Source organism: Mixophyes fleayi, chromosome 6 (genome assembly GCF_038048845.1).
Source record: "Mixophyes fleayi isolate aMixFle1 chromosome 6, aMixFle1.hap1, whole genome shotgun sequence".
In the NCBI taxonomy this organism is placed as follows: Eukaryota; Metazoa; Chordata; class Amphibia; order Anura; family Limnodynastidae; genus Mixophyes; species Mixophyes fleayi.
In genome coordinates this window covers 16,117,466-16,143,645 of record NC_134407.1, presented here as the reverse complement: position 1 = coordinate 16,143,645, position 26,180 = coordinate 16,117,466, and the positions used below count along the sequence as shown (strand labels likewise).

The following is a 26,180-nucleotide window of genomic DNA, read 5'->3' as shown; positions in this document are numbered from 1 at the left end:
CTTGTCCCTAGTCAGCTAAATTAGCTAATCATTGATTGGTTGAAATAAAAAAATAAATGTAACATCTGCTACTAATTATTAATAGCTAGGCATGGAAACAGGAAACAACAACTGGTTAGTTGTGATGCTTTTTCAAGGCTTGCCCCTTTTACTTTTTTATCTGAGTTCATTCACACGTCTATACAATTTTATTTCACTGCTTTTAGAAGTATCCTGAAAAAAATTCCACTTGCATGAATGAAGATTAATATTTTAAAATATTATCTACTATATAAATGCCTAGTGGCGTGTGTGTAAAAAAAAACCCCCAAGCTGCAGCGCCACCTGCTGGGCAGAGTTATACACTGACCTATATATTTCTTGAAGGAGAAGTGACAGTTGGGAGTGGTTGGTGGTTGCCGGGGGTGACAGTGGGGAGTTTTTAACCTTAAGTAGCTTGATGAAGGATGTGGCGATGAAGATGAAGGATGAGGTGATGGAGAAAAATGATGAGGTGGTGACAAGTGGACAAAACCACATTAAAAAAGGGCGCTTGCATTGGGAAGTAACGCTCTTCCCCTGAGGAGGCCTGGGCTAGGCCCAAATGCATGACAAGAACCTTTTTAACACCTTAAGTAGCTTGATTTGGCTAGAATGCATGAGTATCATGCACGGGTTAACTTGTTGTTCTATATAGTGCGCCACAAACTGTAGACCTTCTGAACTGTTTGCTTATTCTAAACATGAGTCACAGATAGTAATAATTCGGTTGTGTGAATTCAAAGTATGGTATTTATATTAAGTAGAACTTTTCAATGAAAATTTTTAGATCTGAGTGTCATGACATTTATTAATGTAGGGCCTGATTCATTAAGGAAAGTAAAGCAGAAAAAAAGGAGTAACTTTGCACCTGGGCAAAGCCATGTTACATTGGAGGGGGAGATAAATTTAATATGTGATGAAAGATTTATAGTTGGGGTAGGGCATGTCCTAGATCAGTGTTGGCTAACCTGTGACACTCCAGGTGTTGTGAAACTACAAACCCCAGCATGCTTTGCCAGCTATCATCTAGTTATCTACTGGCAAAGCATGCTGGGACTTGTAGTTTCACAACACCTGGAGTGTCACAGGTTAGCCATCACTGTCCTAGATCATCTTTAAATTTCAATATAAAAATAAAGCTATCAACTATTTGTGTGCTACACGAAAAAACAGCCAGTATTTAACTTATGTGCAAATAATAAACTAATTTGCACCCATTGCATTGTAACATGGTTTGTCCAGGAGACTACTTACTCATTTTTTTGCCTTACTTTCCTTAATAAATCAGGCCCAATATATACAAATATCCATTTGCTGATGCTGATTCCTCTCTTCTCTGTCCCATGGCAACAGCTAAAAAGAATTCATACTGGCACATACCGCCCCACTTCAAGCACTGTTCCTATATATATATATATATATCATTATCATCATCACCATTTATTTATATAACACCACTCATTCCGTAGCGCTGTACAGAGAACTCATTCACATCAGTCCCTGCCCCATTGGAGCTTACAGTCTAAATTCCCTAACACACACACACAGACAGAGAGAAAGAGACTAGGGTCAATTTTGATAGCAGCCAATTAAACTACCAGTATGTTTTTGGAGTGTGGGAGGAAACTGGAGCCCCCGGAGGAAACCCATGCAAACACGGGGAGAACATACAAACTACACACAGATAAGGCCATGGTCAGGAATTGAACTCATGACCCCAGCGCTGTGAGACAGAAGTGCTAACCACTGAGCCACCGTGCGGTGAAAATACAAAAGCATTATTTTAACAAACCTTCCAGGCTCCGGTGGTGCTCCCTCTGGTTTATAGCGGGCAAGTAGCACCTGTGGTTATCCTCGTAGCGTCTGGCTAATTGCTGATACTTACCTCTGGACTATTTCTTGTGATCCTGACCTCGGCTTGCTGTGACCGTTCTTGGATTCTGATTCTGTACCTTATTGACCTAGCCATGTATCAGGTCCCGGCCCGCCTGTCCATTCTTTTTTTTGCCGCTTCCCTAGCCCTGTCTTCTTGAGCCCAGGCCTACTTCACATCAGACATTACCAACACTCTAACTCACTATCCCTTGATCTACTTTAACAAGTTATATGTATGTGTGTAATTTGGTCAATCAGTATATCTGGTCTTTGTATTCTTTTGTTTTTGTTTTTGCTTTGTTTTGTTCTTTAATGTTCTTTGTTTTTGCCGTCTGTTTTTATACCAATGTAAACGACTTGTATCCTGCTGTGCACCTTTTGTGGCGCCATATAAAAAAAAAATAATACTAATAATTGCAAGCTGTAACAAACAAATCTGACAATAAAGTTGTAAGAAGATGGGGTCCACAAGCGAAGGCTCGGAGGGCCACCTGCTGCCCATCACCACTGGCTTAGATGCTTCTACTCGACAGCAAAATGTTCTACAATGTTGAAACTTTATATATGCTTCAATACCTCCTATATCTTAACCATATAATCCTGTTTATTACAAATTCTGCCATCTCTGCTGCTTTCTCATACTGAAATCTCTAATTTTTTCTTTAAAGTTAGATGATTAAACTAGTAGCAGAGTTCAATTACTAACGTAACAAACACTTCTGCTAACAGAGAATCCTGTGGATCAAAGTCAGTGACGGACTTCTACAGTACTATGGCATCACGCAGTAAGCAACATCTTAATGATTTTGCAACAGCTGTTTTTACGGTTCACATGTATATTTGCTAGTGCTAATAACCACTAACGCAATGCCAGCATGCACCTAGATTTAGACAGCGAAGAGCAGTCAGGTGAGGCTTCTATCACACTGATGCAGGAAAATTATTTTCATCTAATTTCATCAGTGCACTGTTTAAATCAACAGTAGACTCTATATTTAACATCTGTTTGCAATCTAACCGGTACTTCTCCTGTGTTGTGTCTGATCTATAAAGTACATGTGTCTAGTTGCTTAGCTTACAGTCCTATCTCTTCAGTACAGAGCAACATTTAACACCATGGGTACATATAGCGGAACTGGCACAGAAATAATGCTTAACTTGGTGAAACCAAGCTACCTATTATCTACACCACACAGGCACAAGTTTCTGCAGCGATGCAAGGATTATTTGCAACTGATGTCAGCAAGGTTCAGCACCAGCACACCATCACAAATATCTCCTCACCGCAGGCAGTGGGCAGCACAGGTGAGACTAAGTTTTATATATGTGGTGTGGAGCTGACACTCTACAGCAAGAATTGTCAGAGCAGGATGTAGCAGCCACCCACATTCACTGTGTCACCAGCTCACGTAGCGAAGACATTTATTCTGAAAGCAACAGCTGAAGAGAGGAGTCTGGCTCAAGACACAGCATCACCTCTGCCATACAGCTTAAAGTAAGTAATAGAACATTCCTTATAGTATCTCAATCATTGTTTTGCTCCATAAGACCATTGCGTAGCTAAAATATGTTTTAACATCTCCATTAAATCTATAAAAAATTCTTTTAAAGGCATTCTATCATTTATAAAAATTCATTTGACAGTACGTTAATTAACATCTCTGAATAGAGTCCAGGGAAAGGAACCAGATATTAATATTATTAGCGTTTACTGAATTATATTCATTATTATTATTTTACTTAGCTCAATCATGTTTTATAGAATCTAAATCCTCAGATATAAAAAGTTGGATTTTTTTTCCTTTCAATTAATATCTTGTTATTACCTATTAACACAGCTATATATTTATATCTTTATGGTATACATAGAGTTGTTAATAGATTTAAAAATGTAGTATTATGCAGATTTCTGCAATATCTCAATAGCACAAACTTTCCCTGCTATAGTGTAATGTATTATCTGCAGAGTAAATGACAGAGCAACAAATGTTAATACAGGTTATAGTCTGTTAAATGTAACATCTAGGGGTAGATTGTGTCTGTCTGCTGTAGCGTAAAGATTAGTACTTAGTTTATGCTGATGTGATTTTAAGTGATATAAATCAGCCGCTGGAGAAACTGGAAGGAGTCCTCTGTTTAAGTACAATTAGACTCTCGAGGCAGCTGTGTGGTAATGCTATATAAGCTTTATTAGATCGTTCTGTTTTTATATAGCTGAGGTACTTTTACACCTTGGTTATGTATTTATTGTATTATACATTTTTTTCATATTTTAAAATTGTGTGTTCAATACATTACCTAACAGAGATGTATAATTTGGCAGTAAGTTATACTTTATCAGCATTTATGTTCTTGTATATTCATATGTAAAACATTTCCTCAGAAGAGGCTTAGGGTGGTTCCACACCGGCACTTTAAATGTTAGTGGTTTTTTATACGCTGCATACAATGTTTTCTGAGCTGAATTACTCTTGTGATTTCTCCCATCACTGCAACCTGTCACCAGTGCAGAGAATGAACACTTGTGAATGCTGGGTTTTAGTAGCCTCTTGGGATCTAAATCATACTTTCTTACTCTTCTGGAGTGTCCTGGAGGCTTCTGAATTTTTTCCAAAAGAGCAGACACCCTCCCGGATTGTGAGTGGGGCTTAATGATGTGATTTGCGTCATTTAAGCCCTGCCTCCTCTGCGCAAATGCCACAAAGCACGACACTGACCTTGAAGGGGGTTGGGGCTGTGGTGCCGCGATCACATCATCACGCCCCCTCGCCGCTTGCAGCTTGACCTCCACCCCTGGATGTACTTGCGGGGAAAGGTTGGTAAGTATGGCATACTCACCGACTTTGGCAAGGAGTGCTCCAGGAGATTGGGGGGAGTTGGGCATGTTTGGGGCAGGGCCCATCATTTGGCCCCTTAATATCCATCACATTTGCTGACCAATTACAGCAAGGGGCGGGGTCAAATTTACACACTACTCGCGTCCTAAGCCCCGCCCCTGCCACTTTACTATTGAGGTGGTTAGGAACTTGGAGGTTGCCCTGCTCTCCCAGAAATTTGTGAGTCTCCCGGACATTCCAGGAGAGTAGGGCAACTATAAGGTATGGTCTTAATGGATACCACCTTCATGCAACCTGTGACTAAGCTGCTCCACAGCAAGTCTCAGAATATTCTGGTAGTAAGCAAAGCATGGTGAGAATTTTAGTTCTACAACCGCTGGAGGGTCACAAGTTACCTACCACTGCATCAGAGTATCACTATAGCCGTCACGATATGACTTCGAGGATGACTGGTATTGACACTACTAGACAGGGAGGCGCGGGATCTAACGCACCCCCCCCCGGTATTCACCAGGGACCCCCGCAAGGAGGTTTGGGCTTGGCTGCGTGAGGTGCGCACGTCCAGGGCCGGATTAACCATAGGGCTAACTGGGCTACAGTCCAGGGGCCTATGGCATCCAGGGGGCCCTTGAAAGTGCTCAGCATCAGCATTGATCGGTCGGGAGCCGGGGCGCCCCCGGCGCGATCAGTGCTGCTGAGCACTTTCACTGCGGTCCTTTCCCGCCGCGCTGTAGTCTCCTTACCGAGGAGATCTCGTGAGTCTCACTCCCACGAGATCTCCTCAGTAAAGAGCGTACAGCGCGCCGGGGAGGGAGGTAAGTGCGGGGGGGGGCGCAGTCAGCTGGGATCACGGGAAGGGGGGATGGGGGCGCGGGCAGCTCGGATCACGGGGGGGGCCCTCACGGGCGAATGGAGGCCCCCTTAGCCCAGGGGCCTCCATTCCCTTAATCCGGCCCTGCGCACGTCGCTGTTTTCCCAGCTAGTTGACAGTGCAGCGAGAGAGAAGGGGAATGGTCGTACAGTTCGGGTCGTTAGCCAATCGATAGTGCAGTACACGGGGGTGATCCAGAGGGAAGGTCAGGAGCGAGCGGAGGTCAGAATCCAGGTAACAATGGAGCCAAAATCACAGGACAGAGAGAGTGGTCAGGAACAAGCCAGGAGTCAGGAACTTAACGGACAACAATAGGAGCAAGGAGCAGGAGAAGGCACGCTGGATAGGTGAAACCAATACTCTGTGGTAGGAAGTAGCTTATGAACCCTAACCAGGCCCCTGATTGGAGGAGCAGAACGAGGTGGTCAGAGACACCTGGCTGCCGATAAACTCTGAGGAGAGAAGCGTCCCGTTGCCTAGCAATGGGACGTGAGCCATTCTGCGCATGCATGCTCGGCGGACCCGGAAGTACGTCCCGTTGCTAGGCAACAGGACGGGAGCTGTACAGAGAGACAGGCGTATGTCCCCGGCACCTATGCACCGTGTAGGGACTTTTCTGCCACTGCCGTGTGCCAATGTTTCCTAGATGTGCTATAAACTGCCGTGTGTTTGAGTTATTGCTCTGTCGCTAAGCATCCAGACAGGCTGCTGCAGTATTTGTCCAAAAGTGTATGAAAATAATATTGTGTGAAGTGGTCAAAATTGACTGCAAATGACTTGAAATTAGTGTTATTGAGGTTAATAATAATGTAGTAACAAAAAAAAGAGCAAAATTATGTGATTTTAGCATATTTTATACAGATGGGCGGGCTCGGGTTTCCCGAAAACCGAGCCCGCCCGAACTTAGGGTATCCAATCCGGTGCTGTCGTGTACGTTCAGGCATGAAAACGAGGCAAAGCGTCATCATTGCACCGTTGGATCTCGCGAGACTTTCATTCTATAAATAACGCCCCAAAAACGAGATCCGGCGCCATTTCACAGAGAGACACTGAAGGGGTAGCAGGGTTCTTAGCAAGCTCCAGTGTAGTTAGGCAGCGTTATTAATGCAATTGAAAGAGTGAAAGAGAAGTGTTGGCAGTGTTCTTCCAAGTCTTCAGTCACATTGTACTGTGCCAGAGCTCACCCAGAAATAGGAGAATCAGAATGTAATAGGCTGGCATTGTTGTTCACAGAGCTCACAGAGAAACAGAAGGGTTAACAACAGTGTTTTTGCCACTCTTCAGTCTCAGTGTCATTGCCTACCCAAAACAAAAGGGAAAGGAGAAACATAATAGAAACTTTGAAATATATAATTATGAAGTGTTTTTCAACAAGGTACAGGCGGGTATCATTCTTCAAAGGAAGAAAAGTACTAGAACACGATGATATGTACTGAGGGAAGTAGATTCAGAGGAAATTGGAGAAAAAACTAGCTAGCTTCCTACTCTCAGCTACATCCCAACACCTGCAATCTACAGTCACCATTCTGATCCTCATCAGTGTGTACATCATTGTTGCTGTCGTGAACATAGAGAGCTTGCAGTTATTTATAAGGGATAATTCATAACTGCAGTGTAAATAGGTTGTATCAAATGAATCCTTTGATAAGTTAGTGTAAAAGTTAAAGACGCAGAGTCTGATGGAATTGTGTTTGATGGCTTTTTACATCCCAGTGTGAGGAGATAAACCTGACACTTTTAGCAGCTCCCAGGATGTTTGCTTTAGACACTTGAATAGACTTTGTGGTGCCAATCACAGCTGGAGATCCTGGTAGGCAGCATGTGAAAGCCTATACAGGTATATAGAAATATGACCATCAAAGGAAAATTTTGTCATAGTTCCTATTTTGGGAAATCTGGATGGCACTCCGTACTGAGGGGCAAAAACCACACAAGGGTCTTAAAACATAGATACCAACTACACAGGGAACAACCATAGTCACATGTATTTCAGGATGAGATTGGATATTGTTGTAATCTCATCATATTTGGTATTTAAACGTGCGAGAGATTATGACCGTTTTATTGAGGGGGGTGTTATTTCTCTGAGATATATCTGTGAAGAATTACCAACAGGTCAAAACTTAGGAATAGTTTGAACAAACCTGAGGTGACACCCAGGGGACATTTCCGCCCCCACATTAGCATTCACACTGCCCCTGTGAATGCCGTCCCATTTGAGTTTGCTTAAAAATCTATGTTCTGAAGGAAAAAACTGTCAGACTTTTGGGTAAATCAATTTATATTGATAAGCTGTCCATCTTCTTAGCCAATCCCCCTTGGCCAGAATGCAATTCATGTAAGTGCAAATCTGAATGTAATCCTTTTTATTTTAAATTCTTTTAGACCAAAGCAGATGTTGAAATGTTGTGCAGACTCAGGTATCACCACCACTGGGTCTCTCGGTAAAGCTATTTTCTTCCTAGCAGCAGTCACAATAGAAACTGCAGGAGTATACCTTGTGGTGTCATGTACCACTTGAGCTGTCAACTGGCTGACCAGCAACTCATTGCATCTCTTGAGATATGTGTCATTTGGAAATAAAATATAACACATAACTCTTAAACCTAGGGTCAAGCACAGTCGACAAAATGTAGTGATCAGATTTAAAAATGTTGATAACTCTTAGATCCCGGCAAAGCGAATAAAGTACTCGATCTACCGGTCTGATATTCACAATTTTTTTTCCAAAAGTCTAATTAAGGGAATCAAGGTAGCTGTGCTGAACTTACTTTACAGTAGACTTTTTATATTACTTTCAGGACCATAAACAACACTTAAATTATTCTCCACTACGCTGGACTAAAATACATAACTAGCGTAGGCAGGGTGCGATCGCTTCGCCTTTTGTAGCAGATTTCTGATGGTAAAAAGTGGATTAGTATGACACTAAACATGATACATTTCCTATATCCTGAGCCTTATATCTCAATAAAGTAGTTTTAACGTTATTATATTAAACTATTAAATCTATTACATGTAAATATAGAAGACTATGTGCTGGAACCATTTACAAATGTATATGTGAGTGTAAATGTACTTCTAAGTGTTCGCTAGTGTGATTGCGTAATTAGCCCTTTCATGTCATAGCGTACCATTCGCTTATTTTCACATAAAACCAATTAAAGCAATGTTCATTCATTTATAAAATAATTTCACTTTCACAACCCCTTACCGCATGAAGGGGGATGCAATAATCTCTCTCAGAAACATCACACCACTTCATGGGATCAGAACAGTTGCACAGAATGATCATACAGGCGAAGCAGTAGGTTACCGTAAGGTTGACTCGTCAACTGCTGAGATGCCATCACTTGCCCATTGTGGAGAAATCAGCTACAACGATTGCATGAGTGCATTGAGCTCACAGTTTGACGTCAAATTCACTAGGAACAAATTGTGTATGAAGTCCTTCGTCAAAAGTTACCCACTGCTAGTACAGTTTTCTGCATGCAAGGCATGTACCTGCGGAACAGCAAAATGTTTATATCCCAGGTTGCTTTTATCTGGATGTCCAAGTACCATTCTGTCATTTGTTTTGAAAACTCTCCGCATCCTTTGTGAACACTGTTGACAACTGTGCTATTTGTGTCTTATTCTGTCTCAATTTTATTTTTTGCGCTATGCACCAGAGTCAGATAAAGACCCAAGTTGTACATTCCATCACAACAGCTAACACCAAGTTCATTGGAATAAGCAGCAGTAACCCCACATTAATGTCCTTCATCTAATTCATTATGTTGTATTTTATTTTTTTAAGAACATAATCGAGAAGTGGTTGAGACATTTGGACATTTGCAATAAGGTTTGTAAAGTTCGGTCTTTGGGGACTGCTAACATTTAGGGCTAGATTTACTAAGCTGCGGGTTTGAAAAAGTGGGGATGTTGCCTATAGCAACCAATCAGATTCTAGCTTTCATTTATTTAGTACTTTCTACAAAATGACAGCTAGAATCTGATTGGTTGCTATAGGCAACATCCCCACTTTTTCAAACCCGCAGCTTAGTAAATCTAGTCCCTAGTGTTTTCCAGGTCTCTCCACTAGTAGAATTATTACCCCCACCTGTAAATATATCCGGCAGTGGATAATAGAGCTAAGAGATTTAGAAAACATGAACTGTTAGCAGTCCCTGAAACACTGACTTACAGAAGGTCGGCAATGATTGGTGTACGGTGTCACAAATACTACATGACCAAGACATATGAATAGAATAGTACTGCATATTATAATAATAATGTATTGTCCTGTATGTGCCCTCCTGCCACTATTGCTTTCTAGCTTAATTCTGCACCTTTCTTCCATATTTTTATATGACATGGGTGAGTTCTTTATTTTTTTGCACTGAGATACGACACAAAGCTATTGCATGGTTACAATTGTATACAATGCGGAGAGCACAGTGTCATATTCCTAAGGAGGAAGACAAATAACTCTCCTGGATGCTATATAGGCACTGCAAAAAAGCACAGATGGAAACTAGAATTAAAAAGTATAGCATTTAGGAAAGTTGCACAAGTAAGCACTGGAAATTAAATGAAAATAATATATAGGAGAAGAATATCATTAAGAAAAAATAGTGAAATCCATTAGAATAAGCTACTCTGATCTCGCCTAACCAAGAAATACTGATTGCCACTAATAGTAGTTGGGGAGCCCAGATGCTGCAGATGGTCTCATGGCTCCCTGAGTGGTAAGCACAGTTGTTTCTCTGGCTTTGAGTGCCAAATGATAACATCTGTACTCCTGGATCCTGGCTGGCATGGTCTTCACTCCCATAAAGGATTACTCATGCTTAGGTGACCCCAGGTCTTAATCACAGAGCTCTAAATGTTCACTTATTTGGCAGAGAGGGAACTAGTAAAAAAACCCAATAATAGTTAATTCATAATTAAACAGGTCAATGTCCGCATCCTCGCAGAGAGTCACTGAGGGGTAATGTCGCAGTCAGGGGCAAGACAAACGTCAGAATACGATGTCTGTCGGAATTACACCCAAATATCTGCAAAACAGAATCTATTATATGGGAAAAGGAGTTTAGCCATGGGCTTGCGTCGTCTCATCTCAAGTTCATTTAGAAAACAAACTACTAGCCCAGCAATCTCTCTGGGGTATATTTAAGAAAGCACGGTAGTGCACTATCGTGCACTTACCGTGTAAATTAGGCCAGGATGTGCTCTCCGCAAATTTATTAAAGGTGCATCGCAGTAGATATCATTGATATCATTGATATCTGCTGCTTTGCACTCCTGATCGTTTTTGCGAGCAGTCACCATTCAACAGAATGGTGACTGCTCCTGGCCGCAATCTAACAAGTCCCGAAAAAATATTTTTTTCGGGAACTTGTTGTGTTTATGTACCAGCTGAAGCTGGCGTACATCATAGGAATTACTTGTAAAAGTTGTGCTCTTCGGTATGTCCAGCTCTGCTCCGGAGAGCAGAGCTGGACAGCGCATGCGCAGGGAGTGATCTTGTGATCCCTCCCTGTCACAGCCTCAAGCTCTCCGGACGGCACATGCGCAGTAGCATGAAGAAGATAAAGTAAGCCGAAGAGGAGGAGATCCTGAGACAGCGCGACCGAAGAGGCAGTGGTGAGTATGTTTTTTTTTATCACAGAAACAGCAGTTTTTTGGAACTGCTGTTTCTGTGTTCCAATTTTAATAAATTTGAGAAATACATCAATCCTTATCCATGCGATAAGGATTGATAAGTATTTCTCGTTTTGTTCGATAAATGATAAATGTGCCCCATAGTCACAGTCTACTAGTTGGCAGGGTATCCTGGGACTTGTAGTTTCACAACTCCTGGCGAGCCATAGGTTGGCCAGCTCTGCCTTATGCTAATTAATATCATACGAATGTAGAGCAACATTCTCTTGTTCAATAGAATACACAGTAACCCAAGATTATTGAAATGCAAATCAGCACCTCTCTTGGCACACCACTATCGTTCATACAGATATACAGAATATAATGTATAAAAAAAAAGCTTCAAAACTGAATTTTGAGTACACAACATTTCCGTCACACCAATTAAATTAAAATACATATGTACAAGACTTTTTACCAACTACGTACATATAAGTAAAATGGATAAACAGCCACTAAGCCTAAATTCACTGTTGTACGCAGCTGAACTGTTTAACCTTAACAGTTAATATGAGTATAAAGCAAGTCATGGCTCTCAATTCTTCTGACCTATTTCATGCCTGGACACCTTCCTATCTCATCTCAAGACACCAGGCATCTTCAACACTTGGGTGCCCAAAGATGCCACTGGTGCTATGCCATGCTCCTTATCTTAATACAGTTTATGGTTCTAGTCTACTGGCTTCTCCTGTTGGTTTGTGCTGTTAATCTTTGATACGTTTATCTACCTGTAACTCCCAGCATGAATACAACCAATCTCTATGTCCAACAAACTATATTTCACATTCCTTCAGAACCCAGCACTTCATGTTCAGAAGTAGACTGTGTTCTATGTTTGATGTAACCCTTCATGCCCAAGTATGGACACTAGGGGGTAAATGAGAGTTTTCCGGCGGGTTTGAAAAACCAATCAGATTCTAGCAATCATTTATTTAGTACATTCTACAAAATGACAGCTAGAATCTGATTGGCTGCTATAGGCAACATCTCCACTTTGCAAACCCGTTGAAAAACTCTCAGCTTGATACATTTACCCCTAGGTATTAGTATGTGTATAACAGAATAAAATAAAAAGAAATAGATATTTATAAGTGGCGCACCTGTGGGAGAAGTCTGCACACACCCCCAAAATCACAGAGCCATTTAACACTAATAACCAAATAGCAACAGGGGTAGAGCTGCTCCCTCCGTTCATATACACAGATAGATGTAAAAAATATCCAATTTAAGTCCAACACACAGAAAATCTCAATCATGTATAATGTGAAGAAACCACAAAGAATTCTTCAATAAATCCGACACGATTCCCTCTCCCTTTGTGAATGTACTTACAGAAAGCCAGGAGAAGGCAAGCAGTAGGATTAAACGCCTATTCTTAGCAGCTATGCAGGATCGTTGAACTTCCCCATATGACTTGTATTACTATGTCGCTTTATCCTCTCCGTTAAATACAAAGGAAAAACATATACATCAGCAGCAGCTATTTATATAGCGCCACTAATTCCGTAGCGCTGTACAGAGAACTCACTCACATCAGTCCCTGCCCCATTGGAGCTTACAGTCTAAATTCTCTAACATACACACACACACAGACAGAGAGAGACTAAGGTCAATTTAATAGCAGCCAATTAACCTACTAGTATGTTTTTGGAGTATGGGACGAAACCGGAGGAGACCCCTGCAAACACGTTGAGAACATGCAAACTCCACACAGATAAGTCCATGGTCAGGAATGGAATGCATGTGCTGTGAGGCAGAAGTGCTAACTATTCTGTTCTATTATGGAAACAAAACCACACCAGCACGGAGACCGCCCCATTGTGAATATACTCACAATGCTCACAGACATCTCAGGCACAAACAAATTTACACAGTTTCCACTGGATTTCCGACAGATATTGTTCCGATATATATGCACAACCTTCCTTGTCTCTCCCGTCAGCGATGTACAGAAAAACATTTCACGTGATATCATTTTTATAGATAAAAGATGTAAAACAGGTTGAACTTACATAAGAGCACAATAAAATTAGCAAAGCAACATAGATAGCAATAGTGTCCGTCAGATCACTGGAACTCATACCAGATGTAAAGAAGTATAGGGAAATAGTAAAGACGTAACCTACAAACGGCTCCAAGATCCACGGACTAGAAGCACGATATAGAACAGATCTCTTAACAATCCACCACGGCGTTTCAACTAATTAGTCTTTTTTAAGGTGACCCAGGGAGGGGCCAAATTATTGTGATTACCGTATTTCCCCATGTATAAGACGCACCTTTTTCCCCTAAATTTTGGGTCTAAAAACTGGGTGCGTCTTATACAGTGATATTGCTAACTCTGCCTTAACCTGTCAGATGCTTCCTCTGTCCGGTAAAGTCTTCTTTCTTCTGTCCGTTCTGATTCTGATGCTGGAAAGTCGCTTACCGTCCACTTCCCGTTCACCGGATGTGGTGCCTGAACCGCGGTTGGAACGCACACTTCCGATTTCTGCATTTGGCGTTTTGTCCAATCAGGACTTTGACATCCGGTCATCGGGAAGAGGACGGTAAGCGACTTTCCAGGATCGGGATCAGAACGGACATAAGAAAGAAGACCTTACCGGACAGAGGAAGCATCTGACAGGGTAAGGCAGAATTAGCAATAGGGTTAGAACTCTGTCTCTCCTCTCTGTAGTACCCGCTGCACAATTACTCTGCAAAAAACATTATCCTCAATTTTTTCACATGATTTATACAGGTGCGTCTTATACTTGGGAGCGTCTTATACATGGGGAAATACGGTACCTCTGATCACTTTGCCAATCCTCTATACCCCTGCACTTGTTCCAATACTCGCTCTACCTACAAGGGGGCGCATGGCAAGCTGGAGGGGCACCCCAGTAAGCGTCTTGCCCTCCCGCCACGCTTACCAGGTTTACCGTGTTCCGCTGGGCGATACCCACCACTATACTGCCAACCTACCCAATCCATGCTAGTAAACTGTAGTCACAAACCTATCTTGCTGGACGTCCAGCAGGAATCTTCTGGATGGAGGGCAGAGTTTCAATTGGCTTGGACACAACCCAGAGGTAAAAGGAAGAGTCGTCCAATGAAAAATGGACTTGGGTGTAAGTATAGTTGGAAACCTATAAGTAATATGATCTTAACTAGACCAGGATTTCCCAAACCCAGTCCTCTGGCAGCCCTAACAGTGCAGGTTTTCCAGGTCACAAGTGACATAATTATACCACCTGTGGATCTGTTACAATGTATCAGTCAGTAATGAATACACCTGTGCTCCAGCAAGGAGATATGGAAAACATGTACTGTTAGCTGGGTTCACATCTATGCAATCTTACTTAAGATGCGATCTCTGTAACAATTTTACCAATGACTGAAAATCTCGATGAGCATGCAGATTTATGTGCACACACCTACACGATTGACCTTCAGATCTGTGATCTTCATCTCCCATAACCATCTGCTGAAAAGATTGTGACTCCGTACACACTCTACAGATATCTGCCTGGTGGTGAGTGCGTACACACTTCCACATTTGCCCGACATCGTTCCACCATTGATCGTGAATTTTTAGCAAGTTTATAATACTAAATCAAACGAAGCGATGTGTTTTGGTACGATAAAATATGATTGTGGAACCATACACAATCTTGCAATATCGGACCAAATGGACGTTTATCGTGTGATCTGCACGATAATTACATAGGTGTGTATTCAGATTTAGGGCTCCCTGAGGTGTGGAGTTAGAAAAGTCCACTATTTAAACTTAGAAGCAAGTCAGTTAGCCACTGATACAATTGCCATTTTCACCAACCAAGTTTACTGCCATTCAATAACAAAGAAAAGTAAAACAAATAAACAAACCACATCTAACTTTTCAAAAAGAAAACAGAAATCATCAATAGAAAGAGGACCCAATCCTATTGCCACTACAAATCTCTGCATAAGGCAACGTTTACGTGCGTGTTTAATGAATTTTATTAATAGCTCTTTTTTAATATCAGGTAACTTGTATTTTATCTGGAATGGTCTTATAATTAAGGTAAATACTGTACAGTGACTGGGAAATGAGTCATTTCATGCCATCCAGGTTGTGGAAATAAGGCTGAAATTAATAGTGTGTTGGCTTTTAAGCGATGGACTTCCTGTGGATTCCATTTAGTCATTTAGGCATTTAGTATTAACGGACAGAAATAAAACTTGCTCATTTCAATCAGCGAACATTGTCAGAAATTGTTGTTGATGAATAAGCTTCTGATTTTAGATTTACTAATTTAATACTGCCTAGTTAACAAGCTTTCTATCTAACGTTCACTGCTGTGCAGTTTATTGCCCTGCTGCCAAGTTAATCAGAAGTTAATAATTATACTTCACTGTATTTTATTATGCAAATATTTTCTGTTCAGGACTGAAAATTCACACAGCGTAATTTATAAAGGGGTCCTTTTGCTAGCGATTGTTGGGCAATGTAATATTTCTTTCTAGCTGACTGTAATAATTATACCTCCAAACATTGGTGATGTAAAGATAGTAACATTTTAGCAGGGCTTGGCCGCACGGTGACGCCACCTCACCCATGTATAGAGGCGCAATGTGCAATCTCAACTTCCTTTACTGCCACCGTTTCCACTGACCTGGCGGAAGTGCACAATGGCAGCCTGGGCGGCCCCTAGTGGCCGTCAAGGAATGTGCTCTAAAGGGCACTCTTTGCCACAGGGACTGAACTATATATTGTATATTTGGCCACCAAAAACTAAGCCTTATAATGTACAGAGAATGGGCTCTGTATTGCGCCATTAGCCACCAAGAAATTGGCTCTGTATTGTATGCTAGTCACCAAATAATGAGTTCTGTATTGTCTACTAGCCGGCAGAGAATGGGCTCTGTATTGTACACTCGTCACAGGAATGGTCTCAGTGTGAGAATGCATTGTGCTGATATATTGTCTGGGGTCTCCGTTCTTGAATCATGTGCAGGACAACTGGTGGGTTTAATGTGTGATGAACCATTGGTTATTTAATGTAAGTAGTAATGGTGAGGGTAGTAAGTAAGGATTCCTGTGGGGGGAAGGGCACGCTACGTCAACCTCTTTTTGGGCAGCAAAACACCTTGGCCCTGATTCATCAAGGCAACCTCAGTTTAGAATTAAAAAAAGTATTAAGGAAAGTATTAAGGGAAAAGAAAACATTAAAGAACAAGTAGTAAGGTTTTAATCTTGACGTATTCCCATGGTAAATGCTAAAGTCCATGGGCTAAATTGCTCACGGTATCCTCTTATTCTGTTCTCAGATACATTATCGTTATAGCGCTCGCTCATTTATGCACTTTTCCTTAAACAATGTTGCCTCAGTCTTTAAACCACACTAAATAACTCGTAAGCTTTACAGAATTATTTACCCAATAACCATTGTATCTCAGCAGTACTTCACAATATATATATATATATATATATATATATATATATATATATATATATATATATATTTGTTATAAATAACCAATGCTCACAACATATGTATGTATTCAAATCAAAGTATTTCACTCATTAACACAGAAAATTCACAGTTCACACATATATCATAACATTGTTTAACATAACATAGTATATCAATATAAAATTGTAGTGTATATTTTCTGTAGTGTAGTATATTCCTATCCTTTTCTGTAGTCTAGTGTATCCCTATAGAATAGTGTATTTCTATAGTGCCTTTTCTGTAGTGCCCCTATAGTATACCCTTTTTTGAAGTGTAGTGTATATTTTCTGTAGTGTAGTGTAGTGCTCATTGTCCAGGGGTAGGCAGGCAGCAGAGAGCAAGGGGGAGTCCCGGGTTTGGCTTTTATAGTCCAGACCCGGAACCTCCCAGCCTACCCCATGGTAAGTGCGCAGTTAGTCCCTGTACGCGTGTGCTCGTCACGTGCACGCACACTTTGACCCCTTTGCAGGCAGTTGCTATAAGCAACATCTCCATTGCAGCTTGATACATTTATCCTGAGAGGTCTGGAAAACCAGCCTGCCAGACATCAAGACAAAACAAAGCCAATGAAACACGTTGCAGTGTACACCTCACAAACTGACATTTGTAAGTCCTGGCCAGGGGAAGTTGAAATCCTGTCATATAACTGTGCCTTCAACAGATACTTTTATATAGGATTTAGAGACAGAAACCTTTGAGCAAAGATAAAAAAAAAGGGTCTAAAATGTCTCAATCCTGAATATGTTACCTCCAGGAACATTGCTTACTCTGGGACTACTTGGAACACAAAAACAAATGACTTTTATTAGGTTTATATATTTTTAGGCTGCTATATTTCTTCAAGCTGCTATTAATGATTTATGATTATTGTGCTTCCATGGCAACCACAGTCACATGCCACATGGTGCAGTGTGCAGAGAGGCTTTGGAATACCCCTCTGAGCTTCATCTGAACTGTGACAACCTCCTTCTCTCTCCTCTGCCATCACGTGACACACTGTGAGCCTATGTCTGTGTAGAAGGCTCACTGTGTCTGGCAATCATTTTTGTTTGCCAAAAAGAGAGCTTTTGAAAACAAAAAACAAGATAATGATTTGTAGGAGACTAGCAAAGAAAGATGCATGTTTAATAATTATTAACTTGCATTTTTAATAGAAAAAACAGCCTGCTCGTGGTCATGAATGTACATTTCTTATCATTACTAACACTCCTGTTGTTTTGTTGGACTGTGGAGACAGTATTATGTTATTCAGTCTAATAATATTTAATAACCGTGCGTGCAATGGTCAAGAAGACTAGAATTGGTTAAGCAGTGAGATGTGTATTGCAGTGATTGATTTGATTTTACGTCTTTCATTTATGCTTGTCAGACTGGAGTCAATGTGTTACACAGATTACTATGGTGTATCATGCTGTTCTGTGTTCGTTGTGACAAAGGATGTGTATCTCTCGTAATTCAGTTTATTCTTAGTCATAGCCTGAAGCGATCAGAGAAACCCACTCAATTTGTCAGCTACACATTTATACAGATCTGTATCTCATACGCGTAGCAACTAACAGTAAAATACAGATCCTTGTATGATTAAAAAAAATACTTTTGGAATCATAAAAGGGGACTTTAGATGGATCTCATATCCAGTTTATTAAAGACATAATAGCAGTATAATAGATGAGTATTACATCATGTAAATACTTTTATAAACAACCGTGGTTTTTTTTGTCCCTATCATATTGCTATTAGTGTGACAAAATAACAATGAGAAAGAATAGCTGAGAAATATATTCTTCCCTATTTAGAAACCAGGGAACTCCGCATCGTTGGGCCGTATAGTATAGTAAATTTGGGTACCGGGCGATGCAGCTTTAACCTCCTGAGTCCCCGGCTCTGTAAAGAGCAGAAATGGGGCCTCTGGGGGGTAATGTGGGGGCTCTGGTGTGGCGGGGGGAGATCTCCCGCAAGGGCCCCAGATGGAGGGGCTCCAGCATTACTGGGTCCATTCTCCCTTCGGGCACCGTAGTGGCCCCATACCCTGCACCCACTGTCTGGAGTCATTAGCAGGAATGATGGGCCAACGGCAATTGCCCATTTTGCTTCTCTATTAATGGGCTCTGCTTACAAACCTCTTATACAGGGGCATCCCTGTGACAGCTTAAAAACAAAACAAAAGCATACTTAAGAAAGTATGCAAAAATGTTTGTATCGAAATGATTTAAAAAAAAATTAAAAAATTATATATATATATATATATATATATATATATATATGAAAAATAAATCAAGATATCTATGTGGTGCTTAACCTAATATTTGGATTTTACGAAAACCTTATTAATAGTCTTATCTTAGAACACCTCCACAATTATGTGTGGCAGCCCGCCTTCAAAGCCCGGACGGAATATCCAGAAAACAATTTGAAAGAAATAAGATGGCGAAGGACGTCGTCTTCTGGTGTTAAGTCGTATCAACAAACAGTGTTGTAAAGAGGGGGTTCCCCAGGCATATGGGTTCCCAGTCTATAGGTTTCAGACATTTAGTGCTCCAAAAGTCAAGTGATAGGTGTAAACAGATATAAACAGCCCAAAAGATATTGGGCCTGATTCATTAAGGATCTTAACTTGAGAAACTTCTTATTTCAGTCTCCTGGACAAAACCATGTTACAATGCAAGGGGTGCAAATTAGTTTTCTGTTTTGCACATAAGTTAAATACTGACTGTGTTTTCATGTAGCACACACATATCAACTTTAAATTTCAATGTACAAATAAGCTATCAAGTATTTGTGTGCTCCGCAAACAAGCACTGTGCCTATGTGTGCAGAGAGGAGCACTGTGCAAAAGTGTAAATGTCACATCAAAGTCACTGTTTTTAACACTTTTCTACCACAAATTTTTTTTGTTTTTCTCCTCAACATTGCTGACTTGAGCCTAGTTTGTGACTTAAATCAATCACATCAGAGAGGATATTGGGACTGTCTTTTATTACATGTAGAACTTTTGTGTATTTGAACGTTTACTGGGCACAGTAGTCTTAGAAATGCAATTTTCTGCCGTAGTACAACCGGAAGGTGAAAAATGTTTCCCATTCAAACTAAGGTCTAGAACTAGACCCAACCTTATTGCAGGTGTCAGTGTTGTTTGTGTGGAGCTTAGCATTACATAGCTCGGAGTATGTCTGGAAAGTCTCTTTTCCACCAGTGTGCACCACAGAGGCCAAACCTGGTCCCGTTACAATTATACACAAGACCAAGGGAACCAGCTCTACATCGTTTAGTGGGGTGAAAATAACGTAAATATCACAAAACTCGAAAGCTAACAATATGAATAGGAATAGTTTACATTGATTATATAGTGATGCTGGAATGCAGGCTTAAAAGTTTTTATCAAAATATGAACCAATACCCCATGTTTTCATTTAGCTATTTACACAAATATATGCAGTGTTAAGCATAAGCGCTGACAACAAGTTTCTTCTTTTTTGATTTGTATACATTTAGGGCATTTAAATTGCCATGCAGCTGGTACCAATTATAATATGGGATCAAGTGGTTGTGAGTGTATATTGAGTAGTAGGAATTTGTCATGTTCACATTTCATATAATGCGAAGGCTATGAGTCTCTTTTTATATATTGCAATGGATTTGAGTCACATTTTTATAATACTGAAGACTTTGAGTCACATTGAACTATTGCTCTAATGTCCTTCATTTTATTCTTTAAGATTGGATGAGTAAGATGAATGATATGTTCAAACATTGACAGGTTTGTAAAGCTAATCAAGGATTTCTACTACAGAATAATGAAGTTATTTAATTAATTATTGCCCATTGTTTTATTTCTTGCTATTGAGCAATGTAAATGGACAATTTTGCATAGAAATGAAATGTACAATTATAACGTATTCTGCTTACACAATTTAATTTTGATTCTTCTAATCATTTCTTTTCTTTCATTTGTGTTGTTTAGCCCTCGACTCTCCTAACCTGGCCCGACTTTTGAAATGAACCAGTCGAGAGCAGCTGTTTCCAATGTATGCCAAAACCACATTAATTTTCAAAATGAATCTTTATTTAATGATAGCGTTGGCTCAAACGCCACCCGTGGGACGCTGCATCACCTTTTTATTGGTGCCCAAAAGCAGGAGCCTAATTACGTGGCCATACCTGCGACCATCTTTTACAGCCTCCTCTTCCTATTTGGCGTTCTGGCTAACGGGCTAAGTATCCTTACTTTAATGAGAAACAGAAGGATGAAAGTGAGCGCCATCCGTTTCTATCTCTTGAGTTTGGCTCTGGCAGACATTCTGCTCCTGCTTACAATCCCGGTGACTCTCTACCGATATTTCTGGCAATATTACCCTTGGGCACTCTCCGACACCGTGTGCAAGCTATACTTCATGATCAGACAAGTCTACTGTGCGACCACCAGCTGGACCATCATTGCGTTCACTTCTGAGAGATACTTTGCCATATGTCACCCAATGTGGTCCATCACTGGGCTTCGGAAATCCCGCATGGCCTACCTACTGGCCTTCATCTGGGTCTTGTCATTCCTCAGCACTGTACCCGTGGCTATTGTATATGGTGAGACTTCAGCTTGTATCCTGGACTACACCGCCACCTCTCAGGATGAGGTTGTCCTTGAGTCCACGGTATGTGAAATGCTGGAACCAAAGCCCTATATTGTCTACAAAAGCATCATGCAATCACGCAGCGTCTTGTTCTTTGTGTTACCCCTGATAACCATAATTATTCTTCACTTGCTGATTTTCAACCACCTCAGTATGAACCACCGACAGAGGGAAAAGCTTGGACTCACGAGAACGCATTGGCAGTTTTCTTCAACGCACAAACATCACCCCCGTAGTCGCCCATTTTCAGAAAGAAAGGCACGTCAGCTAATGGGTGAGTATACTGCTATGGCACAATGTGTGTGTGGAAACCTTGGATTTTGACAGTTACAGAGATATGTGGGGCAAGAAGGCATAAGCCTAGGGCAGGAGTTTACAGGGACTACATTATGTTATTGGTATATTACTCCATCCTTATAAAGCCAGTTCACAACACAGGCCAAAACTGCTCTTATAGTGAGGGTGCTTTTCCTAAAGAAGGTGAGCTATAATGGAATTAATAAATTTGAACCCACTCATATGCATAAAATATATATGTTGATAAGAGAGGATTGTGTTATATATTGGGAGGTATGTGGTACACACTAGTAAGGTTGATTGGATGTGTAGGGATGTATGAACATAATGGCTCCCAACCGTCCCGATTCAGGCAGGACGGTCCGGATTTGAGAGCTCTGTTCCGCCATCCGCCATACTACATATATAATGCCTGTCTTTTTAATAGCAGATGGGCTTTGTGATAGATTATATTGTATTCCTTTCAAAACCATTCATATCTCAGCTGTCAGAAGAAATCTCGTAATTGAAAAATCCATCTAAATTGTATGTAGTCATATTGGGACTCATTTACATTTAGGAGCCACTCCAGTTAAGGGGGAGGGGGGGGGGGGTGAGCAATTCCCTCACATGACTAGACTTTCCTCTAGTCTTGACATGTTCCCTGAAAACCCACCTCATCGGGCAGCTTATCAAATTCCCAATCTACCCTCCTAACCTCCCTAGGCTATTCTACCCGATTCCAATCCCTCCAAAGAGTTTCACCCAAAACTTACATATGTTCTCTTTCTATGCTCCAACAACCCTCCGACCCCCAAACTAACATTGCTGTGTGACTGGATCACTTATTCCCACAAAGCACTTTTTACCCTAGCAATCTGGCTGGGCCAATATGCATATACTATATGTATCAAACTCAACCCCAACAGATTGTAATCTTGTGAGCAATGAATCAAATTCCAGCTATCATTCTCTACAATGTACTAGATAAATGATAGCGAGACTCTGATTGGTTGCTTTGGGCAACGCCTCCACTTTCCCTATTTACAAGCTTTATTAAATCTACTCCTATTGTCCTATAGATTGAAAGCATGTAAGCAGGGCCCTCTAACCTCTATGTCTGTCTGTTATCATCATCACCATCACCATTTATTTATATAGCGCCACTGATCCCGCAGCGCTGTTCAGAGAACTCATTCACATCAGTCCCTGCCCCATTGGAGCTTACAGTCCAAATTCGCTAACACAGACAGAGAGACTAGGGTCAATTTTGATAGCAGCCAATTAACCTACTAGTATGTTTTTGGAATGTGGGAGGAAACCAGAGCACCCGGAGGAAACCCACGCAAACATGGGGAGAACATGCAAACTCCACACAGATAAGGTCATGGTCGGAAATTGAACTCATGACCCCAGTGCTGTGAGGCAGAAGTGCTAACCACTGAGCCACCTTGCTGTTATAAACCAGACTCATATACTTCATATGTTTGTTCCTAACTGTAAAGTGCTATGCCGGAACTATAAAAATAAATGTTAATAATTAATAAATGTTAACAAAGTGCTACTGATAAAAAATGTGTTGTGGGGAAACATTGTTCTGCAGTAAATAGAAAACCAAAATATCACAGTGTAAGAATACGTTTAATCACCACAATTTAATTATTAAGCTATTACTTATAGACCACATATGAATAGAACACAGAGAGTAACTTGTTTACAGATTCAAGGTGAGGTGAACGCACAGCGCTGCGTTTCCTTTTTCCGCATGGAAGAATACACGGCAAACTGAGAAATATATAAGGGTTACTTTGACCTTTCAATACAAGTTTATTCTTTTCTACTCAGACCTTTCCCACAATTTACTGGTACTATGAAGCATCAGCTTAATGGATATAGAAGGACCGAGAAAACACGCTACAGTAATGAACAGACTCGATAGACGCTGCAATCTATTTACCTTGGGAATTTATTTTTTAAGTGCAAGCTTAATATAAAGTAATACTACATGTGCCTCATTTACAAAGTGCAAAAAGGTCGTAAAAAATATTTTATGGCATCAATGTGTGTCTCGGTCTACAACAATGTGGATAGATTTTTGCCCATCGCATGGGTTTACAGAAGGGCAGTTGTTTGCTTACATAGGCAAACCGAAGGGGAAGGGGGGGTTCCTAGTGCCTGGAAAACCCCCTCCACGCCTGGGGCACTGTATAATTGAGGTGGCTGGACCCTGCCCCCGCTTAACGCGGCTCTGCTTGAAAAGGGAGAGCTGTGTGCACCTAACAGTAGTACACGCAGCATTGCCCATGTATATTATAGGGATAGGAAGAGTTGGAGAGCAGCCAAGTACTGTCTAATATTATAGCCACGCCCCCATGCATGCTGGTCATGCCCACTGGTGGCGTGGTGTGGAAACCCCCCTCTACAAATCCTGCGTTTGCCCCTGGCTTAGGAGGAGTTGAATGGGGGGGGGGGGGGAGTGTGGGTGTGGGGAGGGCGTTTCTTTGCTAAGTATAAAAGCAGAGCATTGCGGTATCTAGTTTTGAAAAACAGGGTGGAGAGGGTGTATTTTTAAGAATGCTCCTTGATGTGCATAATTTAATTAATGACAGCGAGGGCACTAAAATGGAAGTAGGTTAGACTTTTCATGTGACATTTATACTTTTGCACACCTTTATTTCAGTAAATTTAATAAATTACTAATAAATCTATTTTTATTATAGGGGCCGTAGTGGCAGCATTTTTCCTGTGCAATTTTCCTGACACTGCCTCATCGCTCATGCAGATCTACATAGATAACTGGAACACGCATGTCCTCAAGATCTATACCCTACTGAAGACCTACCTATCCCTGCCACTATGGTACCTCAACAGTGCTTTGGACCCAATTCTGTTCTCTATTTCTTCGACATCCTTCCGCAGTGCATGCTGGGAAACACTTACCGCATTGCTTCCGTGTCAGGAAAAATCCAGAGGCGGGCCAAATCAGGCATACCAAGCTTCTAGTGTTCGGCCCGGTGGATCTTCCCTGGTGTCGGGTCCGAGCACACGTTCAACGTGGACTCTAAACTCCAATGAAGGAGAACAAAAAGAGTGCTTGGGTCAGGCTCGAACTACTGATCCGAAACTTGTGTTTTTCAGGCACCTTGATGTGATGGAAACAGGGGATTTCTCCGTTCCCTAGAAAAACTATTTCGATACAAGGGCGATTGAATGAGACACGCTCCAAATCAATTACAGGATTGTCACGTAATAATGGGAGCTTGAGTTGATCAGTCAAAGGATACAAATGGTCTTTTAATAGAGGAAGGCACAGTAAGTGTTTAATTGCTTTGGAAATTGGCGGAAAACAAACAGAGCCGTGAGCTGCAACAGAAAATTAAGTCCTACTTCTAAGAGGATTATGTCAATAGTATAATTGTCGTTCAAAATGGAATTTTAATGTTATTTTGCGGATGAATTTTTAATTGTGTTTGAAACAGACAACATAATTATAAGTCAGTACTAACAGTTAACAGACAACTCCATCCAAAAACAAAAGACTCAGTTTTTGGTGGGGCTCATTAATCCGAACCTCTTGGCTTTCCACCGTGACGTCTAGATGGCCTGTCCAGCATATTTCAAGGTTGACATTTATTCTTCGATCTTGGGAGATGCCTCTGAGAACTATCGGAGCTCCTTCGATGGCAGGGATGCAGAAACGCCTCAAGGGCACTAGAGGAATTGTCACAATAGCTGGACACCTAAGGAGAGAACGCTATGAGATATTCACATCATGGTTACAAAATATCACTTTGTTTTACAAAATCCATATATGTACCAAGACAGGCTCATTAAATCATCCCTTTAGGCAGGAACAAACTCTGAGGTTAAATAATTATCCCTTGTAATGAAAATTCCAGACCATGCCTTAGGCGGTTAACGTCGAAGCAAACGTGATACTTTTGTGTGATCGTCCAACTTGTCAATAGACCGTAAATCCAACATTAGTTCAGCAGAAACTAGCAAAGCTCTAGCACAATTGAATTTAGAGATCTGGGGCCTGATCCATTAAGGTACTTAAATTAAGAAGTTTCTTATTTAAGTCTCCTGGACAAAACCATGTTACAATGCAAGGGGTGAAAATTAGTTTTCTGTTTTGCACACAAGTTAAATACTGACTGTTTTTTTCATGTAGCACACAAATACTTGATAGCTTATTTCTTTGTACACTGAAATTTAAAGTTGATATTTGTGTGCTACAAGAAACTTCTTAATTTAAGTACCTTAATGAATTAGGCCCCTGTACCTTATCAGACCTCCACGGGTTACCTGATTTGTAGTAATAAATATTGGCACCAGAGTTGGGGTAGATATCATTTGGGGAGGCGGCTCCCTCACCTCCCCCAAAAAAATTCCAACCCAGAGAAGCCCCCGGCTAGTGCTGAGGCTGGTACTAGAATTTGCAGGGGGGCTACATGGCCTTGTTTTTTAAAAATAATTACTTTAATGTTATTATGCCAGTGCTGGTCCCTGC

At 41.0% G+C, this 26,180-nt stretch overlaps 1 protein-coding gene across 1 annotated transcript; it reads left to right on the top strand.

The window, feature by feature from the left end:
- Positions 1–3,333: 3,333 nt before the first annotated feature.
- Positions 3,334–26,180, top strand: LOC142160198 (neurotensin receptor type 1-like). Its single transcript, XM_075215143.1, has 3 exons — positions 3,334–3,391; positions 20,728–21,665; positions 24,388–26,180. Exons 2-3 carry the CDS (start codon positions 20,762–20,764, stop codon positions 24,846–24,848), a joined length of 1,365 nt encoding a protein of 454 aa, XP_075071244.1. The 5' UTR covers positions 3,334–3,391; positions 20,728–20,761; the 3' UTR covers positions 24,849–26,180.